Source organism: Vollenhovia emeryi, unplaced genomic scaffold, assembly GCF_000949405.1.
Source record: "Vollenhovia emeryi isolate VEMERY1.0 unplaced genomic scaffold, V.emery_V1.0 DF939338.1, whole genome shotgun sequence".
NCBI classification, from domain to species: domain Eukaryota; kingdom Metazoa; phylum Arthropoda; class Insecta; order Hymenoptera; family Formicidae; genus Vollenhovia; species Vollenhovia emeryi.
Genome location: NW_011967028.1, coordinates 229667 through 248517, shown reverse-complemented (window position 1 = coordinate 248517; position 18851 = coordinate 229667). Strand labels below are relative to the sequence as shown.

Here is an 18851-nt window from a genome sequence, read left to right as displayed (position 1 = left end):
AGGTTCCTTTTGAGATAATTCCATTTGTTTATTTAATTGTTGCATAGAAAGTACTAAATACCGTTTCTGAGTTTTCATCAAAGCATGGATTTAATAGTAGATCCCATGGCATATTTTAATCATGTATTCTATACTCTTCGTTGAATAGTAGAAGCATTATTGAAAAAAAAATTTTTTGCACTTTAAAAATTAAAAAATCAATAACTTGGAAAATTTACATATCATATTAAAAAGAAAAAATACGTGTCATTTTTTTTCCTTTCTAGAACGAGAAAAAAAATTTTCAGGCGAATCAAAATTTTGATTGTAAATCTGATATGGAATGACCCGTATATTACAGCTTGGACTAAATTTTTACTTGTGTCTTACAGATACCACCTCCATCGCAAAGAATGTTTGTTTCGGATCCTAAAATTCAAGAGATAGCGAGCCAGTTTTTACAACAATACTTCACGATACTTGACAGCGATAATCGTCAACCTTTACTCGATGCATACGCCGAAAATGCATGCTTAAGCCTGACGATAAGCAATTTCTACAAGTTAAATGGGTATTACACGGAGAATAGAAACATATTTAGAACAATTGATTCAAATAGAAGACATAAGTTATTGAAACAGGGTAGATTGCCTGTAGTGTCGTTTATATCGGAAATGCCAAAGACAAGGCATTTATTGAATACCTTTACCATGGACATCACTCTTGCAACAGTAAGTAATCCTATTATACTGTTGTATATTACATTTTATTACTCATATGTGAGATAAAGACAAACTTATAATTTATTTTTTATTAATTGAAAACAAATAAGTCAATTAGTTTTTATGTATTTACAGCAAGCAATGATGTTCATTACTATAACGGGTTACTTTCAAGAACTCGATAAAGACGAGCCCATTCGTTACTTCAACCGCACCTTCATAATTGTTCCGGAAGGTGAGGGATGCTGTATTCGAAATGAGCAGTGGCACATTAGTCAGCCGTCTGAGGCGCAATTGAAGCAACTGCATCAGCAACTGAATCAGCTCAGAAGTCAACCGCAACCGCAGACGGTGTCGTTGGAAACTTCAGAAGTAGTGAAACAGCAAATGACGGTGACGTTAAGTCAGCAGACAAGTATGAATCTGCAATGGAGCTTAAAGTGCTTACAAGAGACTCAGTGGAATTATGATAATGCACTCTCTGCTTTTCACGAGTTCTTTAAACGTGGGCAGATACCGTCAGAAGCGTTTACGAAGTAAACGCCATATATTGAGTAAGAAAACTTGCCATTGTGATAATAGCGTAAGAAAAATCAGAGTGCAGGAGCTTCTTGTATAACTGCGATCTCCATTCCATTCCGTCGTATACTTTTTTTTATAAGTATACTTATTTTGTATCTTGTATCAAAACTTGAGTAGAAAGCATTTGGTTATTTGTTACTTTCGATTTATGTATTTCTGGCAACAAAAGATAATTATTAATTTTTTTTTTGGGAAAGGGTAAATGCTAGAAAAAGCAATAGATTAGGTATATTAATAGAGTTCCTTTAAAAAACTGTTTCAAATATATCTACAATCCGTCTTGTTTAAACATTTAAATTTTGTTTAAACATCTGAATCTTGTTTAAACATTTAAATTTGCACACAATACATCCACATGAAAATTGTTAAAAGTCCTTTCTATCTCATTACAATCTTGTTTAAGAAAAGTCATAACTATGTTTATATTCTGATTTTTAACAAATTTTATACGTATACAGATATATTATTGTTTGACAGTACTAGTGAAAACAGTAACTTTTCCAACAATTATTTGTAAACCATAGTTTTTTCTGAAATTATGAAAATGTTAATTTAAAAATATTATAACGTACATATGTTAATTAAGTACACATTTTTGAACAAAACAGAAGTAGTGCTCCAACAAGAATCACAGCTATTTTGTGACAACAAAACAAAACGAGCTGTAAAAACATATGTATCTAAAGTTTTAATGGAGGGCTTCAAGTTTTTATAAGAATAATTATAGATATCTCTGATGTGATCTTCAACTGGAAGCTTTCCATTAACCACTTCAGCGGCAGACAAAATTTCACTGTTTGTGTCCCAGTGGGCAAGAAAAAAAAGTAATCGGATTTTAATGTCACTTGGTATCTAGAGGTTTTTTGGGCCGCTGAATACGAATTTGCGATCAAAATTCAAAATGGCGGACCCAATATGGCGACCAAAAATAATCACAAAGTCCGAAATCTTTCCGATCGTTAAGAAATCTAGGGGTATCTAGAGGTTTTTTGAGCCGTTGAATACGAATTTGAGATCAAAATTAAAAATTCAAAATGGCGGACAAAATAAAAACGCACAAAAAATAAAAAAAGATATAGGAACATAAATCTGAATTCATTAACATTGTCAGGAGACAAAGTTTTGAATTTTTATATTTTTTGTGCGGCCGCCATTTTGAAATTTTGCTCGCGAATTCGACGACTTTATTCAACGACCAAAAAACCTCTTGATACTAGGTTTCTTAACATCGAAAACAATCGAAAAGATTTTGGATTTTGTGATTATTTTCGATCGCCATATTGGGTCCGCCATTTTGAATTTTGAAATTTTGATCGCGAATTTGTATTCAACGACCCAAAAAACCCTTGGGTACCAAGTTTTATGAAAATCGGGCCAGTCAATTAAAAATTAAACGATGTGCGCCATATGGCGTCAATGCCCACAGGGACACGTACATTTTCCGCGCCATATGGCGTCAATGCCGCTGAAGTGGTTAAAACCTTACATACATATGCTTTTACAGATTGTTTTGTTCATTGTTACAAAAAAAATGCGATTTCTGCTAGAACACCACTCTGCATATTTAGGTATTTTTGGGTAATATGTATAATGAAATCACTGATCATTATGTATAGGATTTGATAAACTGAATATTCCCAAAAATAATTTTTATACTTTTTCAAGCAGTTATTTGATAATACTAATGATCATTTGGGTTACTGTTCATTGATGTTGTTACCGTGATTGCAATGATGTTAGATACAAAAAATTTAGATTTGTTAGATTGGACTTGCTTCCGAGAGAGAGAGAGAGAGAGAGAGAGAGAGAGAGAGAGCCATTTAAAAGATATTGATACTTTTTATTTTTTTAAATTAAAAAGAAATTAAGAAACTTTTATATTATATAGGCGAGTTGGAGTCTATACATATATTATGCACATATATTTTTTGTACACAAAAGTAAAAAGTATCTATCTTTTTCTCTAATTAAAAAGATTTCCGTTTGTATCTATAACAAACAACATAATATTCTCCTAATTGTATCTAACATCATTGTGAACAGTTAATTTAAGAAATTTTACATCTAAAAGATTAAGTAAAAAAAACGTTCTTTTTGCATATCTAATCTTTAATTTTTCTAATACAGATAGGATTTGTTTTATGATTTATTTTACAAATGTTTTCCCTTACATTAGTATTATATAATAACTTTGATCAAAATTATATAAAAACAAGTATAAGTAAACAAAGCAAGTGTTTAAATGTTAAAAATAACTCATTATTGAAAAAAACAGGAGTACATACTTTGGAGAATTTTGCTAGAACTTAACTTCGTTTTGCTGTAATCCTATCGTAAAACGGATCCTACCTGGTTAAATTTAGGTTTTTGCACTATCAAAGGGGTATTTGCTCAAAAATACTAGAAAAATGGGCAATTTTTGAACTTTTTAAATTTTTTTATACAAAACGCGATATACATGGTAAGAAATTATAAATAGTAACAAATACATATACAGAATAAGTTTTTCTATTTTTATTTATAAGAAAAAAATTTCAAGAATTGCCTATTTTACTTTTGAGTACGTATTTTATTAATTGCATAATTTATTACGCAGGATAGATAAAAAATTCAGATCTCTATAAGTTTAGATGTAAAAGAAGTTTCGAGTATTTGTAATATAGGTATATCAAACGATATTTAAAGACTAGTACAATTTGATAAAGTACAATGGTTTCTCAAAATTGTCGTTTAATATGTACGTCGATACAAACGCAATTGAATAGCTTTTTTAAAATTGTAAACAGTGTTATATGATACAGGTTTATGCGTCCGCGTAAGTCGCTAGGCATGTAGGTGAAAAAGAGTTCGCTTACATTATGTGAGTATAAATTATTCGATTGGAGAATAGTATTTATGACGGGTTCAATTTTCTTTTCGCAATACTATATATGTAGCGTTACGTATATGCGAAATACAACTTTCAGTTCTTATCTTATTAAGGATGTGGATTGCATTCCACATACATACGAAAATGCATATGCACACATCCAACGAACAACCAGAAACGTCGCGTACCGGGATGATGTTCTAAAATTTTCAACTCGAGAACAATGTCCTGGTGTTTCTGAATGGGATTCTTAACTCGAAGTCCAACCACTCATTGTGACTCGTGTTAGAAAACTAATCCCAAATATCATCTATAGTCAGGCAATATCATGGCATGGTGGAAGGACGTAGACGTCGTTCCTAGAACGAGGTGAATAAGTCTGTTGCGAGGGTGAACAACAGTTGATTAAGCACATTGTCGCCTACATCCCTACGATATCGTATGGGGGTAGGCGCGTTACATCGTCACAGTGGGAATAGCTGCAAGGAATTGTCTGCATTCCCCTGGAAACTGCAAGCACTCAAGTGCGCTTAAAAGCCAGAAGTGATCTATGATATGCGGATGTGTTGTCAAATATGTTTCAACGGTATCTCACCCACCTGTTAACAACAACTCGCGTAGTAGCATTGATTATTTCAATATCGTAGGTGCCTTAAATAATAAGGCAAAAAGAAATCATTTATACTCACATACTCGTATGCGATAGTTTTAATTTAAAAAAGAATGTATGCATGTATTTTGACTGGATAAAGACACGCGGAATATTACAGAGATTATTGTATACATTTATTATAAACAGAATTTATAAATCTCACATGTGATCAAAAAACATGTTCTTCTTTACGTAGATATGTACAAAGACAATTAGATACTTTTATTTTGTAAAACGCGTACAAGTGGATAAGATCTACTGTTATTTATGTTACATAACAAAAAAAAACACTCTTGTCTCGCATAAGAAGGAAAAAGAGAGGGATTATACATAATGTAAATACCTCTATTAATAAGTGTCGTCGATATAATTAAGAATTGCTTGTACAATACTTAACCGTGTAGTATGAATAAAGAAATAATATTTTATACATAAATTGTTTCTTATTTATATAAACCTACATTATATAAGAGAGTATGCCAATTTACGTGAAAATATAAAAACTATGCATGATACCTAAGTATCGTTATTCCATGCCGGATCCCCACAGGCGAAGAGGGTTTGATTCCGCATGATAAACTCCCCCGATGTTACCGCATAGCCTGTTATATAGTTAATAGTTTAATCAAAATCTGTTTTCGGGGTGAAGGATGTCCCCTTCCTCTGTTTTAAGGTCGATTACATTTTGGGGTCTAAACAAAGAAAGAAAAAAAATCACCGGCTTCCGTTCAGTAGTTTTCGACTCGATTTTATCGCGTTCGTCTGAATTCTATTAACCCGTGTGTCATTTGTATCGATCGAAGGGGGATATTGGATTATACTTTTATCAATTTATAATCGTCATTGTCGTCGTAATCAAGTTAAGCAACGTCGGCGCTAATCGAGTACAGCTGCACCAACTTTTGCGCAACGACTGATGATAATTCGTAATTGATTAATCCGTTATTATTAATAATTAATTTATTAATATATTAATACCAATGCGCTCTCGTGAGAAATATCCATTAGAAATGACGGGCCTCGTTTCTGACTAATTATTCGAACATTTATCCCCCTCGTCAATGTTCAAAATAGGCGACAAAGCACGTGGATGGGCAGCGACGGATTTAAACTTATTGTAAATCGCGGGTACTCCTGTTTTCACGGCGGTGGAAAGGGACTCTTTCTCTTTTTCGTGGAATACGGTCGCGATCCGTTTGGTTTGTAATGTTAATTTGATTCTGCGATCGTGCTGGATAAGTGAACGACAAAGAACGTGTTAGGATGATGGGCGATGAATGAGCGTCATTTTTATTCATTTTCATTAATTTTATGTCGTAACTTAATCAGCAGCTTCAGGCTGTCTAAAGCCCCCCCCCCCCCACTCCCGTCGTTCTCTCGGCTCAAACTCTCGCTGGGCTGTAGCTTTAATTAATACGTTGTTGGAACAAAGATTAGCATATTAAAGAAATAAAATGGGTAAAAAGGCACATTCTTATCAAGTTTTTCAAAAACTTATTTTGAAAGGTATTTTAGAACTGACACATAAGTCCCAGTCTACAATAGATGATTTAAGCTCTAAGCTTTAAGAAATTGGCCAATCACGGTCAAGTACGAGTAGATTACACGACTGTGATTAGTCAATTTCTTAGTCCCAGTCTACAATAGATGATTTAAGCCCTAAGCTTTAAGAAATTGGCCAATCACGGTCAAGTATGAGTAGAATGCGCGACTGTGATTAGTCAATTTCTTAAGGCTTAGGGCTTAAATCTCTATTGTAGACTGGGACTTAAGGCTTAGGGTTTAAATCTCTATTGTAGACTGGGACTTATATTTATATTTTACAGTGAATTATACTTTTTAAAGATAAGGTTAGAGAGAAACAGTCTCAAGCCCTTCTTGTGCGCATGAGCGGAGGAGAAATGTCCAGTTATTATGCATCTCTCTCAGTTGTATGGGATACATTCTTTCATCGCGATGCGCAGTCCATATATTATAGGTCCATGGTCCGAGCTCCGCCGTCTCGGCGCCGTCTCGGGACTCGGGAGTCCTCGGGACGCGAGAGCTGGCGAGAGCGCGACCGCAGCGACGGACTTGTGCGCAGTAGCGCGCGCGCGGTCGAACGCCGTGGTGTGGTGAAATCTTGTCTCGCGGGGGCGAAGGTGAGCCCCGTCAGCCGTGTGCGCTCCGATGATTGATGCCCGCGGTCAGCTGTGGTGGGTACAGCTCTGTGCGCGGTCACGACAAGGCGAGGGCACGCCGCAGCCGAGCGAGAGATGTGCGAGGACCGCGTGGCTCGCTGAGGGACGACGGCGACTCGCTGCTGCTGATTCCGCTGGTTACGCGCGCACGGCCGATTATCGAGCGGGCGTGTATTTACTCGCCGCGACACCGCCAAGATGGTAGAGCCTATCTTCGACTACCAGTTCCGGCTGATACTGATCGGCGACAGCACGGTCGGCAAGAGCTCCCTCCTCAAGTACTTCACCGACGGCAAGTTCGCGGAGGTACACACGACGTCCGGTCGTCCCGTCGCGAGGGCGATTGCCCGCGCGACATCCTCTCTCTTCCCCGTTTACACCCCGTCTCGCCGCGAGCGTCCGAGACCCAAGAGAAGACCCCGCCGATCTCTCGACGAGGGTCCGACGATGTAATTAGGTTAGGCGAGTCGCGCACGTCGCGCGCAGCTCGCTCCGACCTGCAGCGGAATGTATATTTAGCGCTCTACGTAACTCTCTTTGTCCTCTTCTAGAATTGGACGGAGCAAGAGTGACCTCGAGCAAACTCGGATTAACTTATCGGATGACACGATTAGTTGATTGATATGGCTGGTATTGTTAACTCTTTGCCGCCTGACACATGGTGAGGATGTGTCAGGGGCAGTGAGTCACGGTGAATCTTGCTGCGGGCAATTATGTCGATTGAATACAGCTGTCCGGAGCTTGGTCAAAAAGTTGCCTTGAGCAGCGTTTCCTGTACCTTTGAGCTTACGCAGCTCCACTGTTATTTGTTCTACGAGCTCGTTGAAACATCGCTTAACTCGATCGAGCTGTACTTTGCAACAACGAGCAATTCTTTGCACTACACTATTTCTGAAAAGCACACAACTGGACGTTGAAGAGCAAAGGCTGCGAGGAACAAGTGTATTGCGATGAAGTGTTTAAAATTGATACACTACGATACAACAAATCTGTTCTTTGTAGCTGAACTGGCTGCGCTGGTTCAGAGTTTAGCTGTAAAGAACATACCTAATATTTAAGACTTGACTGTCAATCAATTTGGTATTGTGATCTTCTCCGGCTTTCGAAAGTTTTATCTTGGTGAAAAAGGACAGATAAACAGAATCACTCTTATTGACACGCTCGTTTCTTGATTAGGAAACGCGAGATGAGAGAAAAGATTTCCCTGGTTTTAATACTTTGTACAACTTCAGCTTTCAGATCCAACCGTTGGCGTGGATTTTTTCGCACGCTTAATAGAAGTCAAAGATGGTACGAGAATAAAGTTGCAATTATGGGATACAGCTGGCCAAGAGAGATTTAGGTGTGTATATAATATATAACTTATTAAATTTCTTGCGTGTTGTCACTAGTATTTCTAATTTTTACTTTATTTACTTACTTAGTTTAACTTGTATTTGAAAACTAAATTTAACAATTCTAAGCTTAGCTTTATTCTATGTTTATTTTTTCTAGTCTATTTGTACTTACACTCTTATGGATCTTATATTTGTTTGTACTTTATTAGTCTTATATTGATCTTATTCTATTTACATTTCTTCCTCTTTCTCCTCTTCTTCCTCTTCTCTTTCTCTTTCCATCCATAGCTTTCTTGTAGTATTCCCTTTTACCGTATCTAATTCATCGCTCCATATCTTATTCCTTAATTTCTTTATTGTTTTTCCCTAACTTCTTGAACCAGTGTGATGTCGTACCACATTCCTCTGTGGATTTAGGTGTGTACGTACATGTAATGTACTTTTGCAAAAGTTTGCGATCACTCGCTGCGTATTCTGCATTGTAGATTTTGTTCTTTGCCGATTCCTTACTTTGTTATCGAGTCCTTTTCTTCGCAGGTCAATTACAAAGTCTTACTACAGGAACTCAGTGGGGGCGCTTCTCGTATATGACGTTTGTAACAGAGCGAGCTTCGAGCATATTCCCCAATGGATGATGGAGGCTCGCAGACACATCGAGCCTCATCGCCCGGTGTTTGCTCTGGTAGGCTGTAAATTGGACCTAGTAACTAATGGCGGTAGACGGGAGGTCTCCAAGGAGGAAGCCAGGGCGTTTGCCGACGAACACGGTGTGCATCACATTGAGACCAGTGCGAAGACCGGTGTAAATGTTGAGGAGGCGTTTCGAACGGTTACGCAGGAAGTCTATAACAGGATACAAACCGGCGAATACAAGGTAGAAGACGGTTGGGACGGCATTAAAACTGGATTCGCTAGGCCTGGTGGGTTAGATTTTAATCTAGTCGAGGCGGAACCGGCGAAAAGCTCGTGTTGTTAGGTCGTTACTTCGATTTATTTTTAGAATAGCAAACAAGATTTAAGAATGCAGATGGAATCGTTATTTCGGGAGACTATGTTACACATATAATTTAATAAATCAACGCGCATATATAAGCATATTGTAATATATACTTATACTTACTTGTATGTGTTACATGTTATTCGGGCTATAAAGTTATTTATTGTATTAATATAGATTGCTGTATATTGTACACACACACACACATACACAATCTTTTTTACTTACGTGACAAGTAACTTCCTACTGCATTCTTGTTTTAAGGGGAAGATTAACGATTTTGTTGGAAATTATGGTTACATCTGGGCTAAAGATGTTTTTGTATATAGCTTGCGTAATCAGGTGGCTAATAAAATTCATATAATTTCCTAGAGTGACGATTATACAATTGATAGAGAGAGAATTGACAGACTTGTTTTCTCTAAATATAAGTATCCTAAAACCATTGATCTTCTACAAGCTATCAATTGAGAAAACACACGTGTAGGCACACATTTCGTGCTCTTTGAATATGCGCATTTGAAAGTGTTGTGCCAAGTTTATACCCTAAAGTTAAGCATTCTAAAACGATAGTAATTGAAGTAGTCTTTCCTCTCCTCTAGTTTGAAAGTACTGTTCTGACAATTATTACACGTACGTGTCACTGCGAGAACACAGAGTATCGAGAAATTGCACCTGTTGCCTAACCAATTTTCGCAAAGTAATGTGTAAATTGAAATAGAAGAAAATACAAACAAATTCGACAGCTGTAAAATCAATATCTTGAAAATATAAATCTGTATTAAGAGAAACAGATGATTGTATCAGACGTTTCGCTGTTTCTCAAAACATTGCGATAACATGTATTGATCCGCATTAATCCACGTTGGAAAACTTTTCACTATTTCTAAGCTATACATAATTATGTACATTTCTAAAAAAATTCAAATAGAATATCTCAAAATACCAACTTTATTCAAAAATTTTCATCACTTACGTCATCGCAAGCAACACAGTTCTCTTGATTATTTCCATGAACGGCTTCAGTCTTAAAAGGAACAACCGCCAAAAATGTCTCGATTTTTCAAATAAATTTTATGCCAAATGATAGCTTATGATAAGACATTAATCACATAAAAATTTTACGATGAGTATACGATTGGTTTCAGAGATATAGAGAGTCAAAGTGGTTGACCATCTACTAAGAAACTATGACACTATCGACACTATAGCTTGAATTTTCGTTGAATTTTTTCGAAACTCAGTACCTATGTGTTCTTTGAGTTGCTGATTACGAATCTGATGTCAGATTTTCAAAATTCAAGATGCCGGATGCAATATAAAAAAATTAATTTCTCCATGAACAAGCATGTCTGCAGTGAAAAAGCTTCTAAATACAGCAAGTAAAGCTATCGTGTTATTTTTTATGCGCCATGTAACGTATCAATTTGACATTTTTTATGAAAACGTAATCAAAAGAATGCTTTTTTTACTTAAAAATTATCGTTTAGTATCGAAAATCTGATGGAAAATTCGTAATCAGCAACTCGAAAGACGCTTAGACAACAATTTTTGGAGAAATTAATTTTTTTATATTGGATCCGCCATCTTGAATCTTTAAAATCTGACATTAGATTCGTAATCAGCAACTCAAAGAACCCATAGGTACTGAGTTTCGAAAAAATTCAACGAAAATTCAAGCTATAGTGTCGATAGTGTCATACTTTCTTAGTAGGTGGTAACCGCTTTGACCCTCTATATCTCTGAAACCAATCGTATGCTCATCGTAAAATGTTTATGTGATTAATGTCTTATCATGAGCTATCATTTGTCATAAAATTTCTTTGAAAAATCGAGGACCGAAAAACGGGTATTGTTTGCACCCTTTTTGCGGTTGTTCTTTCAGGGAGAATCGACCAGGGTTGTCATAACTCGCATTTCTCATAACTATTTCCCATACTTATCCCGAAGTGAAACACCAGCTGTCGCCAGTTATCAGTCAATACACATATTGTTATTGAAAGTACACATCAAGTGTCGCTAGAGAAACGTTTTATTAGAAAATCTGTAAACTAGAAAAGCAAAACTTTTAATAGAAACGATTGAATAAAAAATGTAATATATTAGTAGAAAATCGAACTAACGCTCTTGAGTTATGAACAATTTCCGATTTGCCAAAACAATCGCATCTAATATTGCCTCCTAGGTACTGAATTTCGACATTCGCAGGATTCTTGCCAACTCTATAAATATTATGAACTTTGTTGGTCATCTGATATATTAATAATATAATATTACAATATACATATATAAGCATGGAATTAGGATTGTTTTAAAAAAAAACAAGATACATGCAACATTGTACGAAGCATTTTAAATCTATAAAACGTATTCACAATCGAGATTTATTTCGTCTAACAAATCAATATTCAATAGAACGAAAACGGCTGTGCTGCTGTTGAACTTATTTTTTCAGAGAATGAGATAATAAAACTTCATTTCTCTACACGACAGTATGAAATTTGTCATTTGTAGTACAAAGCATTATTTTGTGTGAATAGGATTGGTAAAACTAGTATCAGAAGATGAAACATAAAATTGTACATATACAAAATAATCGGAAACACATTTTCTACCAACTTCGTCACAATTCGATGAATTGTTACCATCAGGGTTTGTGAAAATATTAAGTACATTTGTAATATACGTAGCATATATATTGTTGATGTTAGTGTGGAATTGTAAAATCTCGCTTGCTCTTTATGTATTATATAAATAATTCAAACATAACCAAAGTCTAGAATACATACAATATATATGTATGTATAATATATTATATATTTTAGATTTTTTGGAATACATGCGAGGTGGGATTTTTTATAAACTAATATGCTCTATTTTAAATATCTTTTCTTTTATCTGGAATACTTTGTATTTCTGTAAGTTACACAAATATAAAATAATTTTTAAACTTTTACAGTACAATCCGAATACAAAAAAAATCAACAAATGTATAATTTGTATTTAATTCGAAAATGTTATATATACACAAAAGTATATCTTTAGATTTATATAATGTTAATATATACACAATGTATAATATTTTAGGTAAAGTTTCACAGTCTGTAAGTAGTAGAAATGAAATTACACAAATATCTTTCTTTGTTACGTTTTATACTCATCAGCTGTGCTATAACGAATAACAATTTGTAGATGATTTTATAAGTACAGTGAAATTACGAAAAAGCTTGCAACATTGTTAATAAAACAGTTAATATAATCGCATGAAAGTACCGAACATTTTTTCTCTTTTGTATAATAAGCAATAAGTCCCTTATCGGAACACAAAGAGGATAGTACTTATGTGAAGTTTTCTAAGAAATTACACGACTGTATTTTATATATAATGTCAATAGAAATTTGCTACATTTTTAAGAAATGAAAAATTAATAAAACTAAACTATTCTTTTTCTCTTTCTCTCTTCATATATTACTTTTTTTATTACATTCTAAAGATTCATTTTTTTGCATTTTGTATTTATATATCTTAATTTACTACATAATTGAACATACGCAAGAATATCTGAAAAAGATTTATTTACACGTTGTACATTTCTTATAAATAACAGAACCACAAGCAACAGCGAGTTTTATATATATATATATATGTATATATACGCAATTTTTATAGTTTAACATAATGGAAAATTTTTGCAGTGCTGCATTTCTTGAGTACGGTAAACTTTAGAGTTCCCCGTTCGTTGCAAAGGTGTAAGTTATCATGCGCGGCTAATGACAACACCTTTTTTATATCTTAAGACTCACGTTATCATTGAGTGCGACTTAAATATTTACTTAAACAATCTTAATGTCTACACACTAGAAAAAAAATCTCTAAGAGCAAAATGATCAACATCTTGGTACTGCTACACGCAAAGAAATATTTTGCAGAATTAAATAAATATATATTTTTTCCCTTATTTAATTTGAAGAATTGTATGCAGTATATATGTATATATTTATTATGAGTTTGAAGTATATTAAAGATGCAAAATTCTTTTCACATTTGAAGTGAAGTGAAAACGGGATGTAGCAGCATGTGTACGTATTACAACTACACTCCCCTCTCTCTTTTCGTGTTGTGTAATATTTAATATTTTTTTACTTACATTTTAGCATTTTACAGAATTGAAGCCATGTGTGAACACCTATAAGTAAGTCTTCTCTGACAATTCTAGCAGCTAACACAATAATAATTTAGATAGATATTTTTTTAATAGAAACATCAGTTATAACATAGCATTTACAATACTATTTTTGTTTTTAATTAGTTGCTTCATACTAGCTACACATTACATATTCTTATCTAAATAATAATTTAACTCATCACAATATGTGTGCTCTAGTTACAGCTATCAAATTCATTACAGTCTCTTAATGAAATATCTTAGGAGTAATCATGTCAATAATTATATCTTATACATAAAATTATATTCTATATCATTAACAAAAAAAATATAACAGTATCCATACATTTCATGAACATATGTATAATCTAAAGATTCATTGTTCTTTTTATTATTTATTACAGGTCGCTAGTGCGATTATTTACTTCATCTTGGAAGAGAAACCTGTCGCTTCACTGAACCTATATTTAAAAGCTATCAATATCTAAAGTGACTAGAAATGTTGCTATATTTTCTCTTTTTAACATACACATACTTCTTTTGGCAAGATTTCTGTGATATAAATGTACGAAATAGTGAACAATTTCTGGAAATACTATATCTAGCATTATATAATACTTGCTTGACATTTATATAATGATCTGTACATTTTCAATTTAAGCAGCTTCGTTTACTCTATATTTACAAAACAATTCATTGCACGTGCTATGTACATAAAATTAAATAGTTTTATAATTTAAATATGCTCGGATGGCACTACAATCTTATGCTGCAACTTTAAAACATTTATGCCATCAATATGTAACATCGCACTGAACGGTATCAGATGCCGAGTGATGGTCCTGATAGAATTAGTAACGAATGTACTAAAGTACATTGCAACTGGCATATTAATTACTCTTATACAAAGCTCCATGATACCCTAAAATACTAATAGATAATGAATTCTTTTTAATGTGTGGAAATTTAAATGCCATAAGTTTCAAAGTTAATATAGGGGCAGTTTTAGAGCATATATACAAGATGTCCCTTTTAATTTATGAAGCAAAAGTTCCTTTTCAAGACACATAAGGAAACACGTTCTCGAGTTTTATCTTATTTTATGTATTTTATATTATTATCAGGATATATGTGTGTATGTTTAAGCCAAAATGGATATAAAACTAAGAATTTAAGAAAAAAAATTGACCCGACAATATTCAACACAAAATAGAAACTTTCACGTCTCGACTCATCTCGGAGAATTTATTTTGTATACGTCAAAATGGAACATCTAGTATATATCTTGTACATACTACGCTAATAAATAAATATTAAATAGCAAAATTTGAGAAAAACATTTAGGTGCCCTTAAATAGCGTGAACATGAATTATATTTTGGAATGTGTTTCAGGCCCCTTTAATTCTCTAAAGTACTTTTCCAATTTATAGACAATATAAGAGAAAATATACCTAACAATGGTAACACTTACTTTCCTGTCATCATGCATTATATATGCGCACATCTCACGGTTAAACAATAAGTGAGGCATTCATATTATAAGGCGTCACCTATTATACCTTCGTTACTGTGTTCCAGAGATTCGCACCCAAACAGTACGTATTCTTCTCGTGACAGCCAAAATGGATTACCCTCGATATATTCCGGTGGAGTTTTATCTAAAACAAATTTTAGAAGCAAGACATTTTTTTATATTCTAATTTAATTACATTTTTACATGCCATTCTCTCTATTTTACTACGTTTATGCGCCTTCCCCGTTTTCATATTCTTACGCTGGCTTTCATCGTTTCGCACAATTGAATGTTCTAGATTTAATTTATTTAGTACCTGTGTACTCCATATACATGTACAAAAGTTGTCGAGACTTACCAGGATGCACAGCTAAAGGCACATATGTAGATCCCATTGCGACGTTCCAACTATGCGTACCAGGACAGCTTTTCACTTCCAAAATCTTGCTATACTCCGGCAACAGCTCACGTAGATCCTTGGTAAGTCTTAGCTCGAAACCCGTGAGATCTGTATTCCCACCGGTAAGCAGAATATGTGAGAGACAATCGTGCATTATATCTTCCGGCAATCCTGACGTTACGTCCTTAATAATTTCGGGCAAACGCAGGCTGATGTACATCATTTCAGGAGCTATGTATAGCTCTTGCCCTAATGAGACTCTCTGGAAACAAGATGTTTTTTTGCACAATATATTTCTGCGAACCCGAGTACGCGCAAACTGTTGGCGAACGTGCGTTCCCTTCGTAGCTGTGTCACGTACCCAAAATTGCTTGTAGTCCGCATAGCTGTCGACTCGAAGATTAATGTGCTCCCTCGCCTTCTGTCCCAAACGTTTCTCCTCGGTCTTAATATTGTAACTCAACCTGCATCTTTCTTTAACAGCCAAAATGTCTAGGTAGGATATAGGAATCTGATGATACTCTTTCGGTTGCCAGAACATAGCCTGCTTCAAGTGATAGGCAACGTGCCAACCACCCACAGGTGACAGTCTCCAGCGCTGTGGCATAACCCGCCCTCCAATTACGACAGCCACCGTTGTGCTCAGGGCACCGCTGTCGACTACTACGCAGGTTTCCACGTCCAGCATGGCGCATGCTGCTAGAGGCTTCGGCACCAAACATACTCTGCAATAATCTCAGCTGTAGACTTTTGCAGTCAGTAGCGTCGAGCTCTACAGTGTAATTCTGCAGCGTTGATACATGATAAATGAATTAGTTGTGTGTAATATGAAATGCATGTATTAAAATCAGGGTTGGGTAAGTTACCGATTTTTTTTTAACCAAGTTCAATTAAAGTTAACAGCTTCGAAGCTTTAACTTAGTTAAGATACAAGTTAACCCATAATGAAATTAATTGAATTAAAAGTTAAGTTAATAATAAAAACAAATTAAAAAGTTAAAAGTGAAATTTGTCTCATTTTTACACAAAATCTTGGACACTTGCGATCACGTAACTTGCTTTGAATTTTACGACCAGCGTTCGAACAACCAATCACACTACACGGAATACGGTCAGTTTCATATGCAAACAAATTCACGTGAGTTGGAGAATCAAAGTTCTATATATTTAACGGCTGTGTTCCAAAATTCACTGCCAGCGCTGAAGACCTATAGTGCATGTAACGTATACTATAAATTTGTAGTGCTGGAAGTAAATTTTTCAACACAGGAACTGCCAATATATACAAGCGCCCGGCGTCTCGCAACACATTTATGGCATGGCTAATTTTAAGAAAGGTAAGTTAAAAGTTAACAGTTTATACTGTAACTAAGTGTCAAGCTAAAATTATTTAACTTTTTAACTTAACTTTTATCTTTTTAACTACACTATCCAACCCTGATTAAAATAATAGGACATGTGTACGTATGCGTGTGTACGTTACAAGTTCCCTTTACCTCGCTACTTTAACTTCCTGGAATAAATAATGTAGCAACTGCTTTCTCAAGGTGGGGTGCATCGCCAGCGGTTCGCAAAACATGAGCACGGTATTCGGCTTTCTGAGCGTCGCGGTCAGGCTCATCTGGTGAAACAAGTGATCGATGAAGGTCTTGAGAACCGGGAACATGCCCTCGCACAGCAGGGCCTCCGCCGGGCTCACGACGTCCACGTTCGGAATACCGAGCACTTCCACCGTGTCGGTGCAGTAGCCGTTCACGAGCTTCTCGTATATCGGACTCGGCTTGGTGTTGCACACCGGGTCGTTCTGATGCGTGGTCAATCTCCGCTTCTCCCTGTACAGCTTGACGGGATTGCAGAAGACGCAGAACGGCCCGCTCGGCCGCGGGATCTTGGTGGTCGCCAGATCCGACAGCTTCAGCAGCTTGAGCCGCTTCGCCAGCGACTTGGTGTCGGGCTTGGCGCGCGTGCTGCTGCTCGGCACGCTCTGTGTCTGCGTCTGCTCCACGTGGGTCTTGTTGTTGTACTTGGGAATGCCGAACATGGAGAAGTGCCGCCTGAGCCCGAAGTACGGGGTGATGACCCAGGTGTACTTGTTGCCGATCTCGATCACCACCTTGGCGCTGGAGCCCTCCACGCAGTTCCTCTGACACGTGTAGCCGCTGCAGTGGTAGCACTTCGGGAAGGGCGCGTTCTCCCCCAGCGTTATCACCATGTGCAGTCTGTAGCACATCGCCTTGAAGCTGACGCTGAGCAACTGCAAGCATTTTATGTCCGGGAATCTGAAGTGCACCTTCGAGATCAGCTGCAGCCATTTCATCTTCCTGAAACGACACGGGGCATTTGTTAGAGAGCGGCTCGTCCCGAGCGACGACGGCTGTCGCTCTCGCGCTACGTCCGATGCTCGAGTCCCTCGCGGGACGAGGGGGAGGGGGAGGAGGGAGGCGAGGTTGGGTCGTCCTGGCCGTGGATAAAGGCTTCGAGCGGCGAGTCCCGCGGGGCCGCGACACCCGTCAACTCGCACGCGCGATACCTCGCTCCCGAGCGTACATCCCGAGCTCGTCCGCGGCGGGCTCGGCTTGACGTTAGCTTGACGCAAGTCTAACCTAGCGTACTCACCACAGGTAATCCGTGTCCGACGTTTTCCTCAGGTATTTGCAGGTGCTGCCGAACGCGATAATGTCAGGTACGTCGCAGTATAATAAAATCTTAATCCAAATCTCCTCCGGGAAGACCGCGGGATCCATAATTGTTATTGATAAAAACGATAGAAAAGTGTACGATCAACAGTCACTTGACAGGCCTTCAGACACTCCCCAGGACCAGCGGAATACGCTAGTCAAGTTCAAGGTTACGATGGCGGTGCACGCGAATCAATATGTTACCCGCGGACGGTATCATCGTGGAAACGTGATCCCGCGGGATCTCGCCCTCTTCGAAAAATTACTGGCTTTTTCAATGTTCCTTTTCCCGCGTGTTTAATATCCAGTTTGAAAATTAATCGACGAAGGCCGCGGTCGAACTGTCGCCTCAAATGTTTACAAAGTATTCATTTCCTTTCTTTCAGAAAAGATAGAAGAAGAGAAACAAGTGACAAGTGCCTCGATCTCGGGCTTTCCTCCGGTTTTAAACCCGATGATCGAGGCGTCAGCGTTCTCGGTACTCGATCGGAGTTATGCGTAATCGGGTCGAGAACTTGCTGACTTCTCCGAATTTAATTAGGTTGCGCGGTCGGGCTTTTGTGGCTCGATCGCGCAATATGCTTACGCTAGTGTTATTCTAATTGCAGTAACACTGCTCGAGTGCCCTCGTTGCCTCTTTCGGCAATCGGGGCACAACACAAGTATCATGGAAATGTTCGGAATGGATTCCAATTCCATTTCCTCTAGACACTAATCTAGGAAACAATTGAACAATTCCGAACATTTCTATGATAAATATCCAGGCTACTAATTA

At 36.7% G+C, this 18851-nt stretch overlaps 3 protein-coding genes across 4 annotated transcripts in view; 2 read left to right on the top strand and 1 right to left on the bottom strand.

Moving 5' to 3' along the window:
• The window catches only part of LOC105558514 (nuclear RNA export factor 1-like), a 10391-nt gene extending 7286 nt beyond the window's left edge, over positions 1 to 3105 (top strand). For both annotated transcript variants that reach the window (XM_012006229.1, XM_012006230.1), the window contains exons 5-6: positions 372 to 710; positions 837 to 3105. In XM_012006229.1, the coding sequence (XP_011861619.1) occupies positions 372 to 710; positions 837 to 1241 (744 nt within the window). In that variant the 3' untranslated portion in view covers positions 1242 to 3105. The remainder of the gene's footprint in view (positions 1 to 371; positions 711 to 836) is intronic.
• Positions 3106 to 6672: 3567 nt separating this feature from the next.
• Positions 6673 to 10405, top strand: LOC105558513 (ras-related protein Rab-39B). Its single transcript, XM_012006228.1, has 3 exons — positions 6673 to 7290; positions 8217 to 8326; positions 8859 to 10405. The coding sequence occupies exons 1-3, from the start codon at positions 7183 to 7185 to the stop codon at positions 9295 to 9297; spliced, it is 657 nt and encodes a 218-aa protein (XP_011861618.1). The 5' UTR covers positions 6673 to 7182; the 3' UTR covers positions 9298 to 10405.
• Positions 10406 to 12877: 2472 nt separating this feature from the next.
• LOC105558512 lies at positions 12878 to 18226 on the bottom strand. Its single transcript, XM_012006227.1, has 5 exons — positions 18015 to 18226; positions 16895 to 17719; positions 15760 to 16123; positions 15357 to 15660; positions 12878 to 15143 (listed from the first exon to the last, which is right to left on the bottom strand). The coding sequence occupies exons 1-5, from the start codon at positions 18140 to 18142 to the stop codon at positions 15022 to 15024; spliced, it is 1743 nt and encodes a 580-aa protein (XP_011861617.1). The 5' UTR covers positions 18143 to 18226; the 3' UTR covers positions 12878 to 15021.
• Between the last annotated feature and the right edge of the window lie 625 nt (positions 18227 to 18851).

Coding starts and splice junctions, on each gene's coding strand:
- LOC105558513 (XM_012006228.1), top strand. CDS start 7,183: ATGGTAGAGCCTATCTTCGACTACCAGTTCCGGCTGATACTGATCGGC. Junction 7,291..8,216: donor CCGACGGCAAGTTCGCGGAG/GTACACACGACG, acceptor GTACAACTTCAG/CTTTCAGATCCAACCGTTGG. Junction 8,327..8,858: donor GCTGGCCAAGAGAGATTTAG/GTGTGTATATAA, acceptor TTTTCTTCGCAG/GTCAATTACAAAGTCTTACT.
- LOC105558512 (XM_012006227.1), bottom strand. CDS start 18,142: ATGGATCCCGCGGTCTTCCCGGAGGAGATTTGGATTAAGATTTTATTA. Junction 16,124..16,894: donor CAGGAAGTTAAAGTAGCGAG/GTAAAGGGAACT, acceptor AGATTATTGCAG/AGTATGTTTGGTGCCGAAGC. Junction 15,144..15,356: donor GCCTTTAGCTGTGCATCCTG/GTAAGTCTCGAC, acceptor AATTTGTTTTAG/ATAAAACTCCACCGGAATAT.